This window comes from Lactuca virosa, chromosome 6 (assembly GCF_052849685.1).
Source record: "Lactuca virosa cultivar CGN04683 chromosome 6, Lactuca_virosa_CGN04683_v6, whole genome shotgun sequence".
NCBI lineage: Eukaryota > Viridiplantae > Streptophyta > Magnoliopsida > Asterales > Asteraceae > Lactuca > Lactuca virosa.
This window is the reverse complement of record NC_136431.1, coordinates 209797709-209821110: the sequence shown is the minus strand read 5'-3', so window position 1 is coordinate 209821110 and position 23402 is coordinate 209797709. Positions and strand designations below refer to the sequence as shown.

The 23402-nt window shown below is 37.2% G+C and overlaps 1 protein-coding gene across 1 annotated transcript; it reads right to left on the bottom strand.

The window, feature by feature from the left end:
* Nucleotides 1-4550: 4550 nt before the first annotated feature.
* Nucleotides 4551-8079, bottom strand: LOC145119753 (amine oxidase [copper-containing] gamma 2-like). Its single transcript, XM_079055468.1, has 5 exons — nt 6643-8079; nt 6206-6319; nt 5669-6118; nt 5130-5227; nt 4551-4912 (listed from the first exon to the last, which is right to left on the bottom strand). Exons 1-5 carry the CDS (start codon nt 7939-7941, stop codon nt 4705-4707), a joined length of 2169 nt encoding a protein of 722 aa, XP_078911594.1. The 5' UTR covers nt 7942-8079; the 3' UTR covers nt 4551-4704.
* Nucleotides 8080-23402: the final 15323 nt, after the last annotated feature.

Below are 23402 nucleotides of genomic sequence, written 5' to 3'. Positions count from 1 at the left end.
CACAGACTGTTTTGACCATCTTAAACTTAATGTCTTTCAAAACTGTTTATTATGCAAATAGTTCAGTTTCTTACCTTTAAAATGACTACTTGCACATCTCCATACGATTTTTCTACGATTTATGGTGATTTTTACAAACTGCCTATCATTTCAAAAACGAATTCGGACCAGTCTGTGAATATGGACATTTTCATACAAGTTAGAGACTTCTAAAAATCATAATAAAAATTATGAATGAACTAGACACATTTTCTAAACTTTCAGAGTTTACGGATTTGGTTTTTGACTTCGTATGATTTTTCTTTGACTTTTCTAAAACAGTGTAGAAAAGTTAAAAACAAGTTAACAGATTACAATGTTCATAACACTTTGTAACATGCTGAGCAAAGTGTAACCTTTAATGATTATGTATTTTTCATGTGTTTATCTGTTGTGATATGTTTATATAACAGAAAATAGTCTATCAAGTATAAGGGTCCTTTGTAATTACAAATAATGCATGATGAAATATAATAAGTATAGTTATGCATTGGTTAAACTATTACATACACATGAAGGGTCTCACCACAATACTATCGGATTTTCAACTACTACACTATAAACTATAATAGGTATGGTTTAGGAAATTCACATTACTAGTTTGGTACACAAAGGGGGATTTCACCCCCACCACAGAAAAGGTTTTTACTCAAACACTACACGTAAACTCGTTAACGTAAGTTGTGAGACAATTCTTCAAATGTACTCTTAGAGTACGGGTTAGAAATTCTTGTAAGTTATTACCAGAATCTCTCGTAGGGAGAGCGTGATAATTGTGTATAGATCTATATTGGGATTGACACCCCACACCTTGCTTCTAGCTACAGTGGGACCTGCAGGTCTACGGGTGACAAAAGTCATAACAAATTTTAACGTCTGAAAAACGTTGTAACAGGTCATCCAGTTGTAGTATGGTTATAGCGACTCACATAGGGAGTTAACATCACTTAAAGTTTACGGGAAATTCTACTTTAAAAAGGAAAACAAAAAGGGGTTTTATCTATTTAAAACTGCATTCTTCGTTTAAATTACAAACACACACTCATGCATTCGGTCTTGGGATTTAAGACTACTTGATATTTTATAAGGAAAATATTGGATTTTTCTTGTGTATACATTTCATTTTACCAATAAAGGTTTTCCAACATTTCACCCAAAAGCTTATGAATTCACCAACTTAATTGTTGACACTCTTTCAAAACTACTTGTATTCTCAGGAAACCAGTGAAACAGGTAATCAACTGCTTTTGAGGATGGGAAGCCAGACGTCAAACTATATATTTTGTCATCATAATGTAATTGATTTTGAAACATGTAAACTCATACTATGATGTAACTTTTTCAATTATATTTATGATGGTTGTATTTACTATGCGCATTATTATACTCGTTGTTGTGATACTATACATGAAGTCCTCCACCCCTGAACGTTTCCGCCATCCTTGGTTTGGGGGTGTGACAATTGGTCACTATCCACTAATGTTTATCTTGAAAATGTTTTATAAGTCCACATAACTCCTTTCCTCTATGTTGTTTCCGTTGCTCAGATAAGACATCAACATATTGCTTTGAAGTAACATCAGATACATTTGAGATTTTTATTGTATTATCAACCTTTTTAATTTGAGAAGGTTTCTACCCTGATTAACCAAGTTCCACCATAAGTCCATAAGATATTTACATTCTATCGAACGGTGGAACTTGCTATGAGATTGATGTTTTATCACCTTCGTTGGTGTCATGATCAAGTCGTGATTGTGTGTATTATTAAACGAGTCCACCAATAATTACCCATCCTCCTGTCTTGTTATTCGAAGCTTCGCTTGGCATATGGTTCTAACATCTCTACGACATTTTTTCTCATTTCCATTTGAAGCATTTTTGTCCACCTGTTTGAAACCTTATTTGTTGCATACATATATCTTCCGATAAGGCTCATTAGTTTTCGGGTTTTTAATTATGTTATCTTTACATATACCAAAACTATGTAAAAATGAATAATCATTATAAAATGTATACACATCATCGGGTGTATCGAAAACTTTTACCAATATACTTTCATCATTAACTTCATCTTCGTCATATTCAATGTTCACATCGAAATCGTTAAGTTTTTCATATTCATATGTTGCTTCCATGAAATCATTTGTGTCAACATTGTCATTTATCTACGGTTATATAGCATGGTCATTAACTTCATGTTCGTCACATTCAATGTTCACATCAAATTCATTAAGTTTTTCAGATTCATATGTTGCTTCAACGAAATCATTTGTGTCAACATTGTCATTTATATATGATTCTATAGCCTGATCATTAACTTCATATTCGTCACATTCCATGTGCATATCGAAATCATTAAGTTTTTCAGATTCATATGTTGCTTTAACGAAATCATTTGTTTCAACATTTTCATTTATATACGGTTCTATAGCCTGATCAGTTGGTTCAATTTCAAACATGATGGTCTGCACAAGACCACATGTTTCCAAATAAAAGATTAACACCAAAATTCTTTTCTATTAAATATGATTGACACATTAAAGTAAAATTCAAGATGAGAACCAAGAATGAAGAACCAGAAAAATTAAATACATTGGCTATTTAGCTTTTAGAAAAATCGATAACCACCAACAATGTCGAGTTCTAAAAAGTCAATCTTAACAACAAAAGCCAAACTCTAAAAAACAGCAATGTCAGCAACAAATGTTGCACTCTGTAAACAAGTAATCACAACAACAAAAGTCGAACTCTAAAAAATATTAATGTCAGCAACGAATGTTCTACTCTGTAAACAACAATGTCGAAGATTAAAAATTAAAAAACTTGAAAAATGACATCAATGTCTAATATTTAGGTTTTACAAAAATTATTCGGAAATGTTCTTAACCGAAAAATAGAGTATGTTCCGTTTTTGAAGGAGGTTGATTTTTCAACCAGTCATTTAATCCTATTCCTGATCTATTGCAATCCGATTTCTTGAATCAGAAGTGTGAAAAAAACCGATTTCTTGAACCTTTTTTTTCTAAGATTTTTGTGAAATCCAATTCGTAGAAGCAGAATCTGTATGTCAATTTGCATTTTTCTTTAAAATGATGATCACTAAAGAAGGAAGTAGTCGAAGATCAAGGAAGATAATGATAAATGTTTTCAGAAAATTAAGGAAATAATCACGATGTAGTATTCATATTTTTTAAGGAAATTGCATTATCTTTTTCAAAAAAAATGAAATCAGTAATGAAAAACAACATAGTTTTGATTTTTGGGTTCCTAATCTTATATATCTTATAGAGCATTATCAATGTTCCAACTATATATATATATATATATATATATATATATATATATATATATACTAGTTTATAACCCGTGGGAACCACGGTTATAAAATTAATTAAACTTTATAATAAACATTTATAATTATTAATCAATTGTTTTAAATAAGTAATTTTAAAAAAAATTATTAATTAAGATATATATATCAAAAATTTAAAGTTATTATAACTTTCAAATTTAACATATAATTAGAAAATTTAAATTTGAATTTTGAAGTGAATTGCCTAATATATCTACATGACATATGACATAATATTAATGATGAATTGTATTAAAATGACACTTGGCAAAATGAGATTAAAACTATTTATTTATTAGAATAGGGATATATATATATATATATATATATATATATATATATATATATATATATATATATATATATATATATAATAGTTGTCTTCGTGGTTGTCTCTGATTTGCTTTCATTGTCATCTTGGTCACCTTTCTTTTCTATACGGGTCCTTAAATTTTTGTCTTCGTCATTATCATCGTCATGGGCTAAATTGCAAGAAGGTTTTTGATAAACCTTAAGTCAGTTAACACTTCTTTAACACATTTCGGAAGCCAAAACATTTCTATAACACATTTCGTAAGCCTAGTTGTTTTTATCTATAGTAATTTTTTTTAGAACAACAACGGTAACATTAAAACTAGCAAATAGCTAGGATAAAAACTGCGTGGTGTAAGTTTTCTAAAAAATGACTTTTCACCCAATCAACCTACTTATCACAAAATTTGGATTCTTAGAATTAATCCAAAGAAATGACTAGGATTAAGCATAATCTCAAAGCAACGGTTGACATGTTTTATATGACTAAACAAATCTTTAAGTTCAAATCGCCCAAAACATTGTCAAATCGACCGCATCCACACATCTCCTTGCTTTCTACTATATTTTAATTAATTAAATAAAGGCATGGGTTCAAGACTGTTAAGAATTATTTCAAAAATAAAATATATTGCTTACTATATAAATTAATTAAACAACGTTATTGTCGTTTAAAAAAATGTTGTAAGAATGTACTTTTAAAATTTAATAATTATATAAAAAATTAAATATATTGCTATCTAGTTATAATTTATTTTTGACTTCCATTTTGTAAACGATGATATAACTTATGAATCAAAGATAATATATATTATTATTTCCAAGTAAAATAAGAATTCGACAATTAAAAAACTACATCAAAATTGATATACCTGGCAAACACCCAAAAATCATTATATTTGTTATGATTGCACATCTAAAATTAGATACTTATGGTTGATATGTAACAAAAAGTAAATCTTGTCATTAGCGTGTAGTACACTTCCGATAGAAACATATCAAGAGCTTGCAACAGAACACACTGGTAGATCTTTTTGAAAGATAGGTTTCACTCCCATTATCGGATTTCTATCAAAGAAATTAACAGGTTTCAGTTCAAAACTCGATGAAACAGTTGGCATCACGGGGAAATCCTCTTGGCAAGGTATGTGATGGAACCCTAATGTGTACCATAACACAATGTCCTTGTTCTCAATATCTCGATTCCTATTCAGTTAAATTAGTCCATCATCAAACCACAGTAAAAAAAAACATTGATGTGGTCAGTGGTGATCACTTAAATATAAACACTTCGACATAGAGTTACCCAAAGTTTGAATCTTACATGATTCAACCTTTGGGTGACTTGTAGTTGAAGAAAAATTATAGTAAAAAATATAAGTCTTTTGAAACCCTAACATAACCTACATTCGACCCGATTTACCTGGCTGACCATGTAGCAAGTGTATCTTCCCCTTTGCTTTGCGACACCAAAAGACCACCGGCCCATTGTTCACTTTTATTATGTGGTGTGACCCAAATCTGGCACAACATAATATTCATGTCACTCTACAATTATTATCATGAGATATTCACAAAAATAACCATTCTACAAATATTATCATGAGGTGTTCATAAAAATAATTGTGCGTGCTATTAACAAAATGACCATTTCATAGCCTGATTTAATTTCAAATTGATTCTATTAAAAAATAAGTGGTTGTTTATGTGAAGAGTACAAAAGATGAGGTTATTTTGTTCAAAACCACCATCTATTTTGCTTATTTATATCATTATCTATATTATTGATAAAACTTTTACCAATAGATTTCTTAGCTAATGATATAGTGAAATGTCTTCTTTTTAAGAACTTGAAAGTTCAAATCTCGTTTAAAATATATGTGAAATTTAAGAGTAAGTTTGGTGTACGAGGACGATAAAAAAATCAATTTAAAACATTTCATAAATACCCTTATTCTATACCTGATTATTTGTAAAAGCCCCCCGAATTTGCGGAGGATCATCAAGATCAAGCAAGCTAGCCGCAGTTCCACTAGGGACAATTTTATAGCCTGTTGGATTTCCCAGTCTTGAAATCCGAGAAGGGTTAAAGACATGGAATTCAGACGGATCATACAATTTAAGCTTGATCTTTGCATCATCTTCTGTCTTTGCTATCTTTCGTTTTGCTTTTATGTAACTTTTTCGTGGAGATTGTCTTGATAATGTCTCTTCTTTGACCAAATTGACTTCTGCAAACGAATTGTTTGCCCCATCAATGTCCATATCCAGGTGAAATGAGATGAAGTGATCATGGACTACACCAATCACGTTTTCTGATACTAGTGTCCCAGTCATATCGTTTGTGTTTGAGATATTGTATATGTTTTCATACGGAGTTGCTTTCACCATTAGCATTCCTGATAATCCCACCTGTTGTAATAATAAAAAAATTCATCACAATTATTTTATTTTTCATAAGTGAGTGAATGTAATTTAAATGTTTGTGAAAAGTAATACCTTAATACGGATTAAACCATCGGTTTGAAATTCCCAATCGAAAATATAATCGTAGTTACCAACAGATGCTACCATTCGAGCTACAAGTGTCACCTTTGGCCTTGATTCTCTAATCTTTTTTTACATAAAAAAACGTTATATCATCAAAAATAGGAGCAATAATAATAAGAAAAATAAATAACGGGAACATAATACAAATTTATTATAAAATTATTTTTTGTATAATGAAGTCATAACTTCTTCATTTTGGGCTTAGAATTTTTTATCATCGTACTAATATAACTTTTTTTTGGAAATGCCTAAAATATTCTTCAAAAATACATATTTCGGGTAAGAAAACCACTCAAAATACGTTGTATCTATTTGCACATTTAATAAATCAATCTTAAGGCAAAATAAATAAATAATTAAAAATTAAAAGCATAAATGTTACCTACATCGAAACCCATGAGCGGAATTTCTGAGTGCCTCCAACCAATATCTCCAGCATATCGTTCAAATATACATATCATATTAGGTTGAATAATAGGTCGACCATCAGCACTAGCAAATACTCCATCCATATAATATGAGTATCTCGGACAATCATTCAGTTCCACAAGAGCCATAGCATTTGCCCCGAGCCCAAACTCACCAGCATCCATATACGATTTAAAGTACCACGACTGATCGGGGTCCATATACGGTACAAACAGTTCTGACGCAAACCCTTTATACATCACACTCCTGTATTCCCCATCCTCGGCCTGTATCATGGCCTGAGATATTATCATCCCAGCCCGTATATCCGGCTTTAGATGAAACACCCAATTGGCCCATTTCACTGTATCTCCATTTATAGTAAAACTAGTCCCTTTTGGTTGTTCCATTGACATAGGGTTAGTCATTGGATCCATATCATAAAACGGGCTCTTAGTTGTGTATGTGTAATCAGTATGAGCTGCTTTCGGTATGGGAATCCCTCGACCAGTATCTGTAATTTTAATAACCTCTTTTTTGTCGATATCAACTGTTATAGTTAGCCCTTCTATAGGTCTCATGTAAAAATTAGGTGTATCTTGATTTGAGAAGCATTGGACTTTAACGATCCTTTTACCTTCTTCATCGGGTCCAAACCAGCCCGATGAAGGCGGGATACAAGCCAGATCATTCAAGTCCACCCCTCGAGCCAAGATGGACTTATTGAACTCTAAGTTCGAATATGTAAGTTGTAAAGCAGTTGCCAGGTCATCATTTGTTAACATCGGGTAACCCGACCTGGTATTAACAACATGATCCGTCACAAGGCCCAGGCCCAGATCAACAGTGACAAGATGAGTTTGTCCACTTAAAAAGGCTATAACCGAGGCTCTTCTAGGGGGAAACGGGTCGCCTGTTTTCCAACCAACTACTTGAATCTTTTCGGGTTCATCTAAAGAGAGACTGTTTATAGATGGGAAAGTCAATGAAAACGGCTCATATCCTGTGAGAATGGATCGGACTTTGTTGATTTCGGGTATGGTTAGCGGGTCGAGTGGGTGAAGTGGGGTGTCTGCGAAGTAGTGATTGGAATTGGGCTTACCGGAGTCGAAGATTGAGGTTGATCGGAGATTGGTTTTCCGATGAGTCTTGGTGGTGCACCATGGCGGGGTAGAGGTGGAGCAGCCGAGGTTTTCAGGTGGGTATCTTGAATATGCAAATATGAAAACTGCTATGGAGATGATGATGATGAATTTGAAACAGTAAGACTTTTCCATCTCTCTGTCTATCTCTCTACAATATTGGTGATCATTGGTAGTTTATATGAATGGAGATAGATGCTCGACGAAATGTTTCTCATAAATGTTTCGACAAAATTGTTGGCCTTTAACGGAATCTTAAATACGGCCTCATATAAAAAGGGAAATGGGGTAAGTCTATTATTATTGAAAGGGTAATGGGTAAAACTTAAAACGACTGTCCACTTCTAGTGTCTTTTTAGGATACGATGTAACGTTATTAAACATTTTGTTATTCTCAAACTACTAATTTTATATTTTGGAAAATCTATTGAAAAATCTTTATGTTTAAGCCTTATAATTGATTTAATCTTTATTATTTTTAGTCAACTAAGTCTCAAATAACGAAAATTGTATTCATTTTGAATCTTTTACCGGGTCAATAGATCATCAAACTTTCAAAAATTACACTTTTGACCCATATTTTAAATTTTATTATAAATTTGGTTCAAGTTTTACACTTTTGGCCCATATTTCAAAATTTTATTACGAATTCATTCTAAATTTAGGATGAATTTGTAACAAAATTTTGAAATCTAGGCCAAAAGTGTAAATTTTGGACGAAATTTGTTACAAATTTTAAAATCTTGGCTAAAAGTGTAAATTTTGGACAAAATTTGTAATAAAATTTAAAATCTGGGCCAAAAGTGTAATTTTTGAAAATTAAAGATCTGTTGATCGGATAAAAAGGTCAAAATGAATATAATTTCTGGTTTTTGAGACTTAACTGACTAAAAAAAGATAATGACTAAATTGATTATAAAGCATAAACACAATGACTTTTCCGTAGATTTCCTTATATTTATTAGACAAAACTGTAAAAATGGTCCCTGTAGTATGCGTTTTTTTCCAGGTTTTGGTCCAAACCCCAACTTTTTTGAGTTGGTGGTCCTTTTGAGCAAGTATACTTACAGTTTTCGTCCATGTCCAGACTAGAAAGATTATTATACCCTTCATGAATTTATTTTTCATCTTTTTTTCACTTTTAAAATTATTACTATTATTAAATATAAAAGTAGGCCCACATACCCACCCCACCTCTCTCTCTCTACATTCGTTCAAAAGTCAAGACCACGCAGTTAAGACACACTCCATTTTTTAGGTTTGTTTTAAAAAATAAACACCCACACTCATGAATCTAAAATCATTTTCGGGATTGAAAAAACCCATAAATTGAATATGAAATCATTCTTCTTCAAACCATTTTTGAAAACAAAACCCTAGAAATCGAGGGGTGAGAGGTAACCGAAGGATGATGGAGTTTGATTGTAGTGGAGGTAATGATGATGAGGATGGGATTACAGAAGGATCTGAGCAGATCTGTGATATTGAGGGATGGAAAAGTGGCGATGGGGGTCGGTGGCGGTCACACAATGGTGAGCGGTGACGGTCTAGCAATGGTGGTGGCAGAAAAATGACATGTTTGTCTTCATTGTTGCTTCAACTTCTCTCTTCACCGATGCTTGTTAACAAGAACCGTGCTCCGATCTGATTGGCTTGACGATATTGTATTTGTAATGAACAGGGGAAGCAAGGTGATAGATTTGATCGAGTTCAAGTAGTAAGGGCTCAACAACATCGTGTTAGCTCAACACAGTGAAATCTGCACCAGACTCTTAACCACAAATCCTTCTTACTCTTTCTTCTTTCCGTTTTGATCTCCATTCATAAAATAATACCTAATTATACATGTGATTTTGGGGCTGAATTCTTGTTGCTATTGTATCTTGAAATGTGATTGAAAGAAAATCATGTTTGGAGATGGGTTTCAATGTAGATGTGATGGGTTTTAGTTAATGTTATGGGTTTCAATTTATTTCAATGTTTGAATTATTGGTAAATCCTGGTTCTGATTTGGCTTTCTGAGTTTAAAAAGAGATGTGGTAAATCTTGCTTTTGATTTTGCTTTCTTGGCTTTATTGGTATTTGATTTTGTGTTATTGGGGTGTTACAAAGAGATGTGTGTATGTTGAATCTGAACCCAAATCTTCATAATGTTCGTCCCAAGATCTTCATCTGGGTTGGGTTCATATGACCAAAAATGCAATGAAACTAGCTCAAAAGGACTACCAACCCAAAAAAGTTGGGGTTTGGACCAAAACTAGGAAAAAATGCATACCATAGGGACCATTTTTGCAGTTTGTTCTATTTAGTATCTTAATTATAGAAAAATACAAGGTTATCAAGCTTGGGATCTTATGTAGGATCGTTTTCAGGTTTGCAAGATCGGGATCCTAAGATCCCATAGAAAATGACATAAAAAGGTAATGAATCATATGTAATTTTTTTTCCGTATATCATGATTAAATAGCTCAAAAAGGTAGCCGCTCATGTAGTAGTTAATGACATGGTTAAATAGCTTAAAAGAGTATCAAGACTAATTATTTATCATACAAAGTAGCAACTCGCAACCTTCCTGCTGTTTGCTTTAAATATTTAACATGTTATTTTCTTTAACGATAAGGAATAAATCTATAACAATTTTAATTTTTGAAGCTCAATTAAAAACCGTAATTTCTCAAGCTCTCAAGGAAAAGGGCTTAAGCAGCTAAAGAAAAGAAATTGGAAAAAGATTCACTTTTATTGTTGAGCTTTAAGTGTTACAAGGAAGAAATTAATAACAATCTAAAGTTAAATCTCAAATTTTACCATCAATAAGGGTAAAACGTAAAAGGAGAAAAACAATTCTAAGGTTGTTGGTCATTTACGGTTCACAAAACAGTACAAGAATAGAGTAAAGATAATAAAACTTTGATTAAAATATGACAATTTTCATTGATTGGTAGGATCGGATCAGATCCCAATCTTGATCATACTATCATGTTTGCGATCTTATATATAAAACCATCCTATTACGATCCGACAAAGTTTTCATAAGTAGGATCGTAGAATCTTACAATCTTACGATTAAGATCCTGATCTTGACAACCTTGAAAAAATGTAATATTATTATTTATTTTATTAATGAATATATATATTATACTTTAAAGATAAACAAAATATAAAATTATATGAGATATTGTATTTTTTTTATTTTGATTATTTTACTGATTTTTAATCATATAAATAATCATAATATTAATTCTATTAGTTTTATATTTACTAAAATAAGAAAAGAACACAAATTGTAACATCCCAAAAATCATGGTAAAATTTTCATTTTTCTAAAAACAACCCAAAACCATAAATGTTTACAAACATAGTTTCCAAAGTGTCAATAGTCACAAATCAGAGCATTCCAAAATCAAATCTCATAAAAATTGAAGGATGTGCACGACCAAGCGTTCGCCTTGCCCCGATCATCTAAAGTACCTGAAAACATGAAACCAAAATGTAAGCACGAAGTTTAGTGAGTTCCCCCAAAGTACCACATAACACAACCAAACAGATATAAAAATGCATGTTGGGTCCACAACCTCCCCGTTGGATTGCCCTACAAATAACGTACTGGGTGCACAACCTCTCGGTTGGATTACCCTGGCCCACAACCTCCCAAATGGATTGCCCCGCAAATAACGTACTGGGTCCACAACGTCCCGGTTGGATTACCCTGGCCCACAACCTCCCGATTGGATTGCCCCGGGTTGGTTGACTGACCGCACGAAACAGTACAGTCTCAACCTAACCACACTATGTCGACATATAACATATAACATATAACATATATTCACTAGACAGATAATCATAGAGCCAGACAACAGACTCACAAACATATCTACCGACCATTATTGCATAATAACATCCTATATACCAGGACTCAGTTCTAACAGATCAATACAACATAGCAACATTCCCTAAACCAGGGTACATAAATCAGTGGGCCGGAATTGGTGCCTTAGACCTGCAAGTACAGTGAGGAAAACTCACATGAACCACTTGACAAAAGCCCAACCGCTACCTCAGCAACAACACAGCCAACCCAAGCTTCCTAAAACCAAACCGAGACCAACCTACTAGTCAAATACTCACTTTTACCCATGTTTGACTAAAAGTCAAACTTCTTCAGTAAGTCAACTCTAGCTGACGCCACGTCGTGACCAACCCATGGCCACGTCGTGGCCATTCAATCCAGTCTCGGTCAAAATCTGCTACCAAGCTGTGGCAGACATGTCACCATGTCGTGGCCATGCTCAGACAAAATAGGCGTGATAAGTCCCACCACCACGTCGTGGTCTTCCTTGGCCACACCGTGGTCTTCCGTCTGATATGCTTTTCTTAAATAAAGTCTTAATCCATAAGGACCAAGGCTAAAATCATCAGATTTGATCTCTAATGGCTTCATAATGGATAAAGTTTCCAACTTTATCCATTAGGATGGTCCAAGCCACCAAGATCTAGGATTTACGTCTCAAATGGACCCAAAAATGCATATTTCTCAGCTTAATTCATTAAGTCCAAGTCTCCCACTTTCAGATCTGAATCGATAAGGTGTCTAGAGGGATAAAGTTTCCAACTTTATCCATGATAATGCCACAATTATCCAAGATCTAACCTTTAATACACCAAAATGGCTTAAAGGACCAAGATAACTATCATGGCTAAATGGGAAAGAAAAAGATCATAACTTTCGTAGTCCAAGGACCAAGAGGTCTAAGCATCATTCTAATATGATCAAAAGATGTTGGAGTCCACTCAACTCCAAGATCACTCATAAAATACACCAAAAGTGCCAAAAACCCCAAATGGCAAGATCTAAAGAACTAAATAGCAAGATTGGAACTTTATACTTATAATAGTCCAGAAATGTGGTGTCTTTGATGGATCCAAACTTGAAGCCTCATTCCTTGCAACCAAATAAACCTTCTTGATCTTTAAACTTCATCAAAATAGCATAAAAAACATCCAAAAGAGGAGAGAGGAGAGGGGAGGAGCTCAAATCATGAAGGTGGAGGCTAGGGTTTCTCCTAAGGGGTCTTAGAGGTGGTGGAGGCTGATAAAATGCCCAAAAATATGGAACATTAAGCTTAAATACATTGAAAACCCGAAAATCATGGGCTTGGGCCTGATAGATCACCACCTTGTGGTCCCGACTCACCACTCCGTGGTGACGGTTTTCGCCTAAATCCATTCCAACTTCAAACAATCATAACTTCTTCGTTTCAACTCCGTTTTTGGCGATATTTATATCCACGGAAAGCTATTGACGATCCCCACACTTCTATCTAGTTAATTTTGGCTTAACACATGCCGAACTAAAAACCATTATCCATAAAGGAAGGCCAAAACATCACTTTTCCCACTTTCCCTTTGACTCCAAAACACAAAACCAAGGCTTAGATCACAAAACCAATATTATCAACACCCAATATGCTCTAAACCCTATTCTCTTGAAGCCTAATGCCTTTAATTGATCCATTTATTGTCCAAAATCCTAAAATAAGAAACTTCTCGAAACCAGATATTACACAAATAATTCAAAAAAAAAACAATAAAAAACAAACATCGAACAAACTTCTATATGTTAGTTTTCTATATTTTACTAAATAAGAAAAGAAACATAAATAAAAATCAATAAAAATAAACAAAGAATCAATCAAACTTTTATTACATCTTCAAGAAGGAGAAATGACACATTAGCCGAACAAAGTATTTCGAATTTGTCCATTCAACCCTAAAACAATTTTTGGTGCTTTATGGGGGCATAAAGTAAATGTCCACCTGTTTTTTTGGTCTCTACTACAACAGGTTTTATAAGCCACATCAGCTTTGTTGTATCTTTTTTATTCAAAACTATTAAACAAACTACATAGGCAACCAAATAATCAAACTTAAAAGTCAAAATTAAGAATTACCTATTTTATCATTTTGATAATTATTTCAACCTTTTTCAATAACCCTTCAATATCTCCAAACAATTCCATATTTTCCTCCTCCTTAACCTACAATAAGTAGACGCAAGAACCTTGAACCCACCATAACTACAGTACGACATCTCAACCTGCACATCCATCCAAACTGGCCTCAACAATGTCGTGTCCAAACGCTCCTTGTGATTCGTCGTGAAAATGATGTGTAACATCCCAAAATCCAAGACCAAAAATTTCGTTTTTAGTTTAACAATTCATAAACCAACAGTATAAAAACAACCATAATCATATCTCATGTCAAAACCAAAGTGTCAGTAATCAAAACATATTATCATAAAACCATATCAGAGTAGAATCCCAAAGATCTCATGTGCGGAAAACATAGTGTGATGCGCTGCAATTGGGCCGACTCCTTTCCTTTGAAAATGAAGTACCTGAAACCAATACTGAAAACCATAAGCACGAAGCTTAGTGAGTTCCCCCATCATACCACATACCATACAAATCACGTACTGCCGGGCATATCTGGATGCCCGACCTACCCTGTCAGGCATATCTGGGTGCCCGACCTACCCTGCTGAGCATACCGGGGTGCTCAACCTACCCCACTGTCAGGCATACCGGAGTGCCCGACCTACCCCATGTCAGGCATATTTGGGTGCCCGACCTACCCTCCGGTGTATCTCAATCGGTTACGGGGACTATTTCACCCCTACCACTACCACATAATAACATAACATAACATAAACATACTGTCAGGCATACTGGGGTGTCCGACCTACCCCTTTGGTCCTTTCGACCTGATACGGGGACTATTCCCCCTACTACCACTATCACATAACATCATACCATACTAGCACATAAAACATAGCAGATAGTGGCTAACCAGACAATTATGACAAAGACAATTATCTAAAAAACAACTCCTACTAGTGGGCCGGCATTGAGGCCTTAGACCCACTTCTATTGGAAGGTAACTCACCTCACACTGTTGAAGTCCCGTAGACAAAACTCTAGCTGCTGGATGATAGGTTCTCGAACTGTCAATCATCAAAATAACACCCAATCAGCAATTGGGTTCCAACATATACCCATAAGTCCATGCTTGGGGTAAAAGACTGCTTTACCCCTATCTTAGCTTGATTCAATCCCAAAGCCTAATCCAAAGGCCCAAAAGTCAACTATGAGTCAAAGCCCAACATATGGCCCAATTTTCCAAATTGGGCCCAAACCCTTACATGGTCTTATTCTAAGGCCCAACCATTTAGTCCAGTCCAAACATTTGGCATTTCTAATGGCCCAATATCTCATAATCATAAAGGCCCAATCATGGCCCATTATTGGCCCAATCATCAAAGCCCAATAGAAAGGCCCAACTCAAAGCCCACGTGAAATTAGGGTTTTCACATAAAATGACGATTAGGGTTAAGTGTTTCTCACTTAACCCATTAAGGACTTAATCCATTAACTCCATCACTCTACTAGATTAATCATATGGTGTGGTCGGGCCTAATACATAGTCCAATTCTAATTGCCCTAAATGCGGGTCCCGATAAGTCCAAGCCAATGATTCCAAAATAGGGTTTTCTAAACCCTAATTAGGGTTTCCAACCAAATCCCAAGCCAATAGGCCCAAAAGCTAAGTCCTTAGATCCATTAGGGTTTCATTAGTCCCATTAGGGTTTCACTAGTCGGGTACCACCCACTACCACCTAGGGCAGTGGTGGTCAACGGCGGCTCACGGCGGCGGCCACCACATCACGGTGGTGGTTATGGTTCTAGTCCATTTTGTCCAAGCATCCCAAAAGCAACTATACAAAAGCAAAAGCACACCGCCACCCAACACGGCAGCTGGTGGCGGCAGGAGGCGGCAGCTACCACCTCACGATGGTGGTTATGAGTTTCTTTTCATTATTCTAGCACTGAATACAATATTACAAAGCAAAACCCCAAATAACACACACACACACACACACTAATCCAAACACACACACAGCCACCCTAGTGGTGGCCGGCGGTGGCACGTGGTGGTGGTGGCTTCCTTGGTTTTCCGACCAAAGCAATACGTACAACATAATACATCAACAAACCTAAACACATGGAAAAACACGCACACAACCACCTTCCACGGTGGCTGGTGGCGACGAAAGGTGGCAGTAGACGGCGACGCGACGAAAAGGACCGACGGAACGAGCCAGCGGCGGCGCCGGCGCTAGGAATGATCGTAACACGGGCTGATGCAGTCAATGGAAGAAGCAGGGAAGAAAAAGAGCAGCAATGGCGACCAACTAATGGTCTCTTCCGATTGTCTACTGCCATGGCGCTCCATGGCGGCCTTCGTCTTCAGTTGTGGTGGTGCGGCGGAGGAGATGGTGGCAACATCAGCGACGTAACACCGGAACAGAAACGGGGAAGGAAATGGGTGTGGTCTGCTTTCTCTAACCACGACGGTAGCAACGATATCGCAACTTGTCGTCGTCTGCGGTAATGGAGGATACAGCAGTGCATAGTCTCGCCGTCATCCACGGTTGGCGGTGGTGGCTTATGTCTTCAGCGGAATGCCACAGCGGTGGCTTGGTGGTCGGAGAAGCAAGACGGTAGGGTGGCGGCCGGTGGTGGGAGGCATAAGGGTGGAGGTGGCGGTTGGGTTATACATTAGGGTTAGGGTTCCTTAGGGTTTATATACCCGACTCAATGGAACTGATTTCCATAATGGCAGAAATGGTCCCTACCTCATGAAATTATTTTGATTTTGCTCCAATATTTACTCTTTAAACCCCACCTTCTGAAACCCTTTAGAAATTAAGCCCGAATTTTACCAAACAGCCCATCCCTCTACAAATCATTTTCAAATTAGGTCCAAATGATACCAAACACCCCCTGTCTTCTAAAAATCTTTACGAAACCCATCTGAAACTTACACTTTTAACCCCCGACTTCTAAAAGTGTGACAGTTAGCTCCTCGAGACCAACACCTTGCTATATAATTATTGATTTTAGGGCTATTATACATTCATTAATTTATTTATTTATTTACTAATAAATGGGGTGTTACAACTCTCCCCCACTTAAATTAGATTTCGTCCTCGAAATCATTTCTTACCATTCCTTACATGCCCAACCACTCTAGTAACATGGTCACCATCTTGGGCACACCCTAGCCTTCCCAAGGTAGCCGTGAATAATCTTTGCAAGGCCCTAAAATCCGCAGGTGAACGAATTCCTTGCAACACAATCACGTCTACTCCGTCTGAAATCTGCAGTCTCGACGTGGTCTGACTACCTGGCAGACCACCCATGTTGAGCTTTACCAAGCCTAATCTTTCTCTAATGATCGACCAACTGCACAATTTATGCCTTGATTATCTCGGTGCTACCATTAGAAACAAAATCACTAACCATAACCATCTATAGAGCACTTATTCTTGACAGAAGGCTCAAATAACCCTTCGAGTAGAAGATCCATCCCTACAACGGTTAGACTCAGACGAGAGCTGTGCAACAGGATCAAATCGACTACTATGAGATTATTTAATCCCACTGTGAGTGACTTGTCACTTCCCAATCAATCAGCTATTCCGTCCGTACTTGCAACCTAAAACACAATACTAATACTGCCCAAACACTGAAACTGCCTGAAACAGCATGCTGCCACATGGCTGCTTTCCAAAATCTACCGAGACCTTCCGGGTCTCCAACCGATCGGGTCCATGCGTCGAATCCTGACGTCACCAAATCCAAGGCTAAAAGTGATTGCTACCTGACCAATGGTAGCCTTATATCACAAACGGCCTTACGCAATCCATTGCTTCCTTGATCTCATAACTGTAGTGGCGCTCCTACAGTCTTATCACTGGCTCAACCAGATCTAATCCATCTGGGTAGTTCCGAAATCCAATCCGTGGATTTCCATATCCTCACTGCTACACCCGAACTGGTGGGTACTACTGTTCCTTCCGCGTCCTAACAACGCGCTCATGCTATCTACCAACCTAGTGAATGTTGCGGCTACACCCACAGACTTACATCACTCTAGCACTATCTGCTAACCTTGTGAATGCTACAGCTACACCCGTAGACTTACAACACTTCTCACACTATCTGCCAACCTGGTGAATGCTACGGCTACACCCGCAGACTTACAACACTTTCCATGCTATCTGACTGCTAGTGAATGCTACGGCTACCCCCGTAGTCTTACAACACTTTCCATACCGGGTCGAACACGCACTCGACCTAACACTCAACTGAACTTGAATTCTAATTGGACCTCTAACCTGGTTCCCTAAACCTGTTATCCGATGCCAAGGAAAAGCGTGACCCAAAAGTTGGAACGTTTTCTAAACTCCCAACTCACCGAATCCTCAACCTAGACGGCCACCCGACCGCCTTCCGTCCTGACGAGGATGCGAAGCTCATCCTAGTTTCACACCTATTACGGCTCCTAAGTACCTGGTCGATTTTCCCCCACTTAGATTCAACTAAGTCTTCACAGCACGCGAGAATTGAAGGATTCCAAATCCTTCTCGCTTTTTAATATCCCACTGATGACAACCTGTGCTTACCAATGCTAGCGATCACTTACCAGTTAAACCTTGAGATCACCCATCCTCTGAAAACTTGAAGAGTACTCTTGAAATCTGGTCCAGTCTGACACCTCAATCCACCTCTCATGCTGACAACTGGAGACCTTAATCTTCACCCTGGCTGGCAAATCCTCGTTCCCATTTCCAATCTTGCAGCACCACTGAACTCTAACCAAACACAACCCATGCGGTAATACCATTCTCTTGAACATCCAATGCCTCAATACTCATGCATCTAACACTCACAACTGACTCCACTATCTTCGTGCTACCAGTCCTTTCCTAGCAATGGTAGTGCCTTGAACTCCAAAGTTCTTCCATAGGCAATTGTCAACCATACCCGAACAATGATAGAACCACTGAACTCTAACTTCCCTGGAGAACTATCGCTCTAATCCTACCCCAATATCCCCTAAATAATACTCCTGCACAGATCCTGAAAAAGATCCGTAATGATAACGGTACACGCGGAACCCACTTCGCAAGATATGTCCCTCTGTAGGTTCATCAAGGACATTCCGGTATGCAGATTGGCATATGACAATCCTTGATAACCCAGATAGTAGCAGAGAACCGACTCGAGATCTGACTTGTCCAAACTCACTCACAATTCCAAAGCGATACTAATTCCCTACATCCACCCTGTAGCAGTGGAAGATGACATACTTGCAACATCTGAAGGAATCCTGATCACCTTCTCCAGTGATACTTAGACCATCCTGAGAACACGGTATAAAACTCTCTCCGATCCCGATGACAGGAACTAACAATAGGATCCTCCTTCCTGAAGGATTCTGAGGATCCACAAGCTTTGGGCTTCAGATGAGCCCCTAACTGCCTCGTGACAAATCTGGCCTGAAAGGCCCCGAGACGACTACCGAGAGCTCCCTAAGTCCCTTCCTTGGCTGAACGAAAGACCACCGAGGTCCATTCCCAAAACTCCGCGAGTAATCTCCGTTGAGATGAACTTCTGCAATCGCGCATCGACTGGCCTAGGTCCTGCTCCTGAGCCGTAACAAAAATCTGAATCCCATTCTTGAGTGCTCTATACCATACCAAACTGACATTTAAGAGATCTGAATATACCCAAGAATCCTTATCCCACAGGCTTCCTGGATTCTCCAAGACTCTCCCCGATTCGAGTATGGATCATGTGCTTTCAGTAGTACGGGCCCAATACTACCTTCCACACCTATCCATACTTTCCTCAAGAATCATCTCGAATCCGCCAAGTCACCTTCTCGATATGATACCCTAAATGCTCGCTAACAGCGCAACCAACTCCACTAAATCATTTCCTAGGCTTCCCTAGGCTCCCGTACCCACCCTGTCCTCAGCTGCTGAAAGATTCCCAATAATGTTAACTAGCTACCTCATGAATATAGCCACATGCAACAAAGATTAGATAATCCTTCGAGTAAAAAACTCATCCCTAGAACGGTTAGACTCAAACGAGTGTTGCGCAATAGGGTCAAAACTATCACTCTGAGATTATCCAGCCTGTGCCACATGTGACTTAGCATATTTACTTAATAGCTAGCTCACATTACTAAGAGTCCCACAAAGCACAAAGCAAGCAACATTCAGACAATGGGAAATCTAACCAATATATTCCAATCAAATCATTCTGTCCTCTTATCAGGAATCTACACTGGCATGAGATTCTAAGGCTCATACAATCAGGCATAACCTAAACAGGCTATCCTATCACTGACTAATCAGTACTATCATGCAGCTCAATAAGCACATACAACAGGCATATAAGGCATCTTCCTAGATCCTTAGCCCTAATCTAGCATGCAGTTCTCATACACATACAATAGGCATATATAAGGCATCCTTCCTAGATCCTTAGCCCTAATCTAGCATGCAGTTCTCACAATCACATCATATCATAACATAACATGTATGGGTATCATGGGGAAAACTTACTTGAGCTCGCCTGATTGCACGCATCACACATCTTGTTCTTTTTCAAAGTTCCTTTTTCTCTTTTCAAATTATTTTCAAAATTCTTTTTATAAAAATGATTTTTCTTTTGAAAATTTTCATACCAAGTCCTCAGTTTGAGTCCATACACACCCGAGAGTGTGCCCGAATCCCTAAAACCAAGGCTCTGATACCAACTTGTAACATCCCAAAATCCAAGACCAAAAATTTCTTTTTAGTTTAACAATTCATAAACCAACAGTATAAAAACAACCATAATAATATCTCATGTCAAAACCAAAGTGTCAGTAATCAAAACATATTATCATAAAACCATATTAGAGTAGAATCCCAAAGATCTCATGTGCGGAAAACATAGTGTGATGCGCTGCGATCGGACCAGCTCCTTTCCTTTGAAAACGAAGTACCTGAAACCAATACTGAAAACCGTAAGCCCGAATCTTAGTGAGTTCCCCCATCATACCACATACCATACAAATCACGTACTGCCGGGCACATCTGTGTGCCCGGCCTACCCTGTCAGGCATATCTGGGTGCCCGACCTACCCTGCTGAGCATACTGGGGTGCTCAACCTACCCCACTGTCAGGCATACCGGGGTGCCCGACCTACCCCATGTCAGGCATATCTAGGTGCCCGACCTACCCTCCGGTGTATCTCAATCGGTTACGGGGACTATTTCACCCCTACCACTACCACATAATAACATAACATAACATAAACATACTGTCAGGCATACCGGGGTGCCCGACCTACCCCTTTGGTCCTTTCGACCTGATACGGGGACTATTCCCCCTACTACCACTATCATATAACATCATACCATACTAGCACATAAAACATAGCAGATAGTGGCTAACCAAACAATTATGACAAAGACAATTATCTAACAAACAACTCCTACTAGTGGGCCGACATTGTGGCCTTAGACCCACTTCTACTGGAAGGTAACTCACCTCACACTGCCGAAGTCCCACAGACAAAACTCTAGCTGCTGGATGACAGGTTCTCGAACTGTCAATCATCAAAATAACACCCAATCAACAATTGGGTTCCAACTGTTGGGTTTTGAGCATTCTAACACTCCTATGGTGTACATGCAACCCTATAAACCTTGGATCTATGTTTTCTCTATTATACATGCAAATATTAACTATTCCAAGGTTTCATCCTAACTAGCATATTATGAAGCACCTATACTACAAAGTTCTAGTTAGATGACATACCTTTTGATGTAGCTTGATGTCTTCAAGCTTTAAGAGCTTAGCCCCAATAGTGTGTAAGCCTCAAATGGAATCACAAATCACCAAAACACCTTGGAAGAACTTGAGAGAATATGTATGCACACTAAAATCGACCCACTCTTATTTTCACACACTTGTGCCAATTTTGTGAGCCAAGGACCCCTTTATATATTATGGAGGATTAGGGTTACATCCATGTAAACCCTAATACCCATGACCTTTCATTTACATAGGATCTATGGGTTAAAAGCTCCATGGACCATCCATGAAAGCTTAGCCCAACCTAAATGAACTTGGCCCATTCCATATATATAAGAGTCCATATTTAATTAGTTCTTTTTGATCACTTAATTAATTCTAAATTAATTCTTGATCAATACTAATTAAATAATATGATTCCATATTAATATATTAGAACTTATAATATATTAATATAAATCATAAATATACTATTCTCAAAAGACTATCCATATAAATTGTGCCGGTGAAGTGCAACCCAAATGGACCATGCCGGGTCGGGTCAAGTACATACCAAATATAGTTATGGACTTAGACATTAATCCAACAGTCTCCCACTTGGATAAGTCTAAAACTATTATTGAGTATGACTTCAAAACCTAACTGGCAATCGTAGCTCTTAAAGCCGCTGTCGAACTCTGACCTTGTCAATGACTTGTCCATTAGATAAGGGATCATATATTCCTCCATTCTAGATATCATATGGACTGAGACATGGATTATAATCATTCTCTCTGTCCATTTGTTGTTTCCCGATTTTCGATTTATGATGACTGACTGATTGAACAAATCAAATCAGTCCTGGCTTGGCCAAGCACTCACATGTGTCATCGCTAAATCATCGAGGGGCCCACAGATATCGCTTTTATCCCGAAGGTAAAAGGAATGGATAAACTTCGACTCATATGGCTTGTTCTACTACTTGTTGAATCATACACAAAGGCACGTTTTATAAGATATTATCGTCTCATGATCACTCGTGATAAAATCCATGAAGTGATTCAAATGAGCGCGAGTTGAATCCAATACTCAGAACTTATGAGCACTCATGAGTGTTGTAGCACCACTTTGTCCACCAACTTGGACCTCTACAAACCAACCCATGACAGTCTTGATTCATATCTACTTCCAACATATGACCGACTGTGGATGGTTTGGATAACTTAATCATTCAGGAAGAGCGACTTAGTTATTCTGGAAGTCAAAACATGCAAAGTGAAACACAAGAATAAATGAATCAAATATGGTATCAAACCCTATGAATATAAATAAACACTTTTATTTATCACCATACTGATTACTCATTATTCATTGTTTCGGTTTTATCAACTTTATACTTGAATTAAAAACACTAGTTGTCCCATGCTCCAAGCATGTACACTATGTTTTTCTTAAACAATAGCTTTTCCATACACCAAGTATGCACTTTATGTTTGTCTATGATCCTTACTTTGTGAAATAAACCAATTGAACATAATTTCAATGATTCTAATTTCACACTCCCAAATCCTTATCGAAAATTGTGAGAATTTCAAATTCCTATCATTTATCGAAATATGTTTAGATTTTAAACTTATATGCACTGACCCTCCTGTAATGAATATGTACAAAGTCACAAAGACTTGTCAACAATCATTATAAGGTATTCCAATGGAGATCAACTCCATGGAAACTAAGTCTCATATTCAAAGTACATTGCTTTGGACATGCTTCTTGCATTAAGTTTTCTAATCTTACACAGATAACTTCCACCTATGGAGACAACTCCATATTCTCATTTTGACTATCACTTCTGAATAAGAGATGCCTCTTTTCAGAATATGTCAATATGGTCCT

Excerpts from the sequence above, each read along its gene's own strand:
- LOC145119753 (XM_079055468.1), bottom strand. The coding sequence starts at position 7,941 with ATGGAAAAGTCTTACTGTTTCAAATTCATCATCATCATCTCCATAGCA. Across the intron at positions 6,320-6,642 it reads TTCCGCTCATGGGTTTCGAT|ATTAGAGAATCAAGGCCAAA; the intron begins GTAGGTAACATT and ends ATGTAAAAAAAG. Across the intron at positions 4,913-5,129 it reads CTTGCTACATGGTCAGCCAG|GAATCGAGATATTGAGAACA; the intron begins GTAAATCGGGTC and ends TTAACTGAATAG.